We start from the raw sequence: 3,451 nt of genomic DNA on the forward strand, positions 1-3,451 counted from the left end.
CACTCTATCAACATTTAAAAAAATAGCCAAATGCGCAATCGTACAAGCGCATATATGCTGTTTCACAATTGGAATTTCCAATAGTTTTTATTTGGCCCTCCCATTTGAGCATTGGTTACATGAATTGCAGAACCAACAGGGTCATTTCAGCAACACACACAAAGAACAGGCCGTAAATTTTTCACCACATGAACACATCATCATGTCTATACCGTTTTCCCAAATTAGAAAAGTAACCAGCTACACATGCAAAACCTGCACACTCAACTGGAGCAGCACCCCCCAAATTGGCTTTCCCGGCTCCAGCCTCCTGCCAGCAGCCCTCACTCGGCTCAGCTCGGATGTTCCCACACCGCTGAGCAAGCAAGCAAGCAGTCTCTCTCCTCTCTAAAAAAAAAGGCTCTCTCTTTTCTGCCCTGCGCCTACACGCATACGCACATTGACAGGGAGCGGCAGCAGCAAGGAGTGAAACAAACTCTCTCTCCTCACTAAATCCCAAATCCTGCTCTTATCATCCTGTTTTCCTGCCTCCCTTCTGCTGCCTCCTGCTCTCCAAAGCTCCCACACCACACCCAAGAGGAGAGAGGAAGCCAGCAGCAAAAGCTTTTGCCTCCCTCCCCCCCCCGCCGCCGTCCCCCCTGCTAAAATGTGATGTCCAATCCATCAGATTGCTTCTAGTTCAGTCCCCCACTCCTCTCCTGGGTCAGTCCCTTGCCCACCGCTGTTCCCCCTCCCTCCCTCATGCACCCTCCGCCTTGATTCTTCTCATGGTTTTTCCTGCTGCTTTTTCCTCCTAGTTATGGGATCCGGCGAGCTGGATGGACGCGCATTGGAGCAGCAGCAGTAGCGGGGGCGAAGCTGCAGACGGGGGATCTGGATCCGAGGCACCACCACCGGGGTCCTCACGGAGGCGACGGCGCAGGAGGAAGAGGAGGTGGAGGTGGAGGTGGCGGCGGCGGGCAGCAGGAGGCTGCGGATGAGGAGCAGCAGCAGCAGCAGCAACAGCACCACCACTACCGGCTGCTGCAGCTGCACCAACAAGTGCAGCAGGACCAAGAACCTCCGCCCGCCCCCGTCTTCCAGCTCTCGCACCTCCAGGCCACGTCCGTGAGGCAACCGGGCTCGTCCGCCGAGTATGCCCTTCTCGCGCCCATGGGCGATGCCGGCCAGTCCCATCATCACCACGGGCTCCAGACGCAGCTCCTGTCTTTCGGAGGCGCCGGGAGCCACCACCATCACATGCATCAATTCACGGCGCAGGCGCAGGCGCCCGCGGCATCCCAGACGCGGGCGCGAGGAGGACGAGGCGGCGAGATGGTGCCGGCGACGCCTGCGCGGGTGAGGGGCGGCGGAGGCGGGGAGATCGTGGCAGTGCAGGGAGGGCACATTGTGCGCTCCACGGGGCGGAAAGACCGGCACAGCAAGGTCTGCACGGCGCGCGGGCCTCGCGACCGGCGCGTCCGGCTGTCGGCACACACGGCCATCCAGTTCTACGACGTGCAAGACCGGCTGGGCTACGACCGCCCCAGCAAGGCCGTCGATTGGCTCATCAAGAACGCCAAGGACGCCATCGACAACCTCGACACCCTTCCGGCTTGGCAGCCCACGGCCGTCGCCCCTGCCTCCAGCAATGCCGCCGCGCCGCCGTCCTCCTCGACCCAGCCTGACTCCGCCGACAACTCAGACGACCAGGCGCAGGCCATCACCATCGCGCACTCGTCCTTCGACTTCGCCGGCTCTGGTGGCGCTGGAGGAGCCACGGGCGGCATCAGCTTCCTCCCGCCGTCGCTCGACTCGGACTCCATCGCGGACACGATCAAGTCGTTCTTCCCCATGGGCGGGACCGCAGGCGGGGAGCCGTCGTCGTCCACTGTGGCTGCGCATTCGTCGGCCATGGGTTTTCAAGGCTACACACCGGACCTCCTGTCGCGAACCGGCAGCCAGAGCCAAGAACTCCGGCTGTCGCTGCAGCCTTTACCAGACCCCATGTTTCACCACCACCACCACCAGCAGGAGCAGCACCGGCCGGATGGCCACGACGGCAACGGCACCGCCCAGCAGACACTATTCCCCGGCGCGGCCAGTTACTCATTTGGCGGCGGCGGCGCCATGTGGGCCGAGCAGGCGGCGAGCCAGCGCATGATGCCGTGGAACGTGCCCGACCCAGGCGGCGGGAGCACTGGCGGCTACTTGTTCAACGTGTCGCAGCAGGCGGCGCATATGCAAGCGGCGCTGAGTGGCCAGAGCCAGTTCTTCTTCCAGAGGGGTCCCCTTCAGTCCAGTAACCAGCCCTCCGACCGAGGATGGCCGGAGACCGTCGAAGCTGACGACAACAACCCGATGCAGCAGCAGCAGCAGCACCAAGGGGGCTTGAACCCTTCCGTGTCGGCAATCGGGTTCGGTCCCGGCGTCAGCTTCTCCGGATTCCGCGTCCCCGCGAGGATGCAGGGCAACGAGGAGCACAACGGCGGCAATGGCGACAAGCCGCCGTCCGTCTCCTCGGCTTCCCACCACTGACAGCAGCAGTGGATGACAGATGACTTCACCACCAACCTCCACAGTGTACCAGCAACGACATCGGCCATCAGCTCCTCCACTTGCATCACTGTGAGAATTCTTACTTATGTCCTAACTGACTTGTACTGTTGTACTATAATTCTGCCTGTTCTCCATTACTGCATTGCCGTCGACCCTTCCTTGAACGCGCGATTCCTGATTGGTTCTTCATCCTCTTGCAGGGTGCTAATTTGATTCCGCTTCATCATTTATAGGAGCTGGTGATTGCATTGCAACTAGGAGGAGCGAAATTCGGAGCTGGTTCTACGTCTGGTTGGTTGGTTGGTTGGTTTTCCATCTCTTCTGCTACGTGTGTCATTGTCTTTTGCTTCAAGATCACTCGGAGCTTCTTAGAATTAGGCTTGTGAGAGTGCAGCGACACAGCAAGCTGGTGAGCCAGCCTCTTTGTGGCATTGCATTAGGTGTAGTTGATGTTGTAGTTTGCTGTAGGTCAAGCTCGATTGCTTTCTTTCTTTCACTTGTTGCTGTATGCTACTACTAGATGTTATTCTCAAACTTATAAATGGATGTTGGATGGGGAGAGGAGTCTATCACTCCATCTTTATCTTTCCATCCTTTTTGGTCACAACATCATCTTTCCATTGTTCGCTCTTCCTTTCTTTACTGTCACTACTATAAGCAGATGTTGATTGGTGCCTGTCGTGGAGTATCTTCCCTTAACATCTTTTGTTTATTCATATTACATTATGCCGTGCAACCAAATCCAAGCTTCTTATTTTTATCCATTCTCTCTTTTTAAAAGACTTGTTGGAGCTGAGAAAGAACTTGCTCAAAACAACCAAAAGGGATTTATTTAATGCAAACTTTTAAGCTTCAAAAATACTCCTATACAACCGCAAGCTCGCATGGCATGGATGGGATGGCCTCACTCTAT

At 57.1% G+C, this 3,451-nt stretch overlaps 1 protein-coding gene across 3 annotated transcripts; it reads left to right on the top strand.

The window, feature by feature from the left end:
- Window positions 1-504: 504 nt before the first annotated feature.
- On the top strand, window positions 505-3,145 carry LOC109761077 (transcription factor PCF5). Of its 3 annotated transcripts, none has more exons than XM_020319870.4 (3): window positions 505-702; window positions 798-2,607; window positions 2,739-3,145. In XM_020319870.4, the coding sequence occupies exon 2, from the start codon at window positions 1,153-1,155 to the stop codon at window positions 2,515-2,517; it is 1,365 nt and encodes a 454-aa protein (XP_020175459.1). In that variant the 5' UTR covers window positions 505-702; window positions 798-1,152; the 3' UTR covers window positions 2,518-2,607; window positions 2,739-3,145. The 3 variants fall into 3 exon arrangements, with proteins under 3 accessions (XP_020175459.1, XP_020175460.1, XP_040259531.1); XM_020319871.4 differs by having other exon boundaries at window positions 533-702; window positions 2,772-3,145; XM_040403597.3 differs by lacking the exon at window positions 505-702 and having other exon boundaries at window positions 767-2,607; window positions 2,739-3,024.
- Window positions 3,146-3,451: the final 306 nt, after the last annotated feature.

Source organism: Aegilops tauschii, chromosome 3 (genome assembly GCF_002575655.3).
Source record: "Aegilops tauschii subsp. strangulata cultivar AL8/78 chromosome 3, Aet v6.0, whole genome shotgun sequence".
NCBI lineage: Eukaryota > Viridiplantae > Streptophyta > Magnoliopsida > Poales > Poaceae > Aegilops > Aegilops tauschii.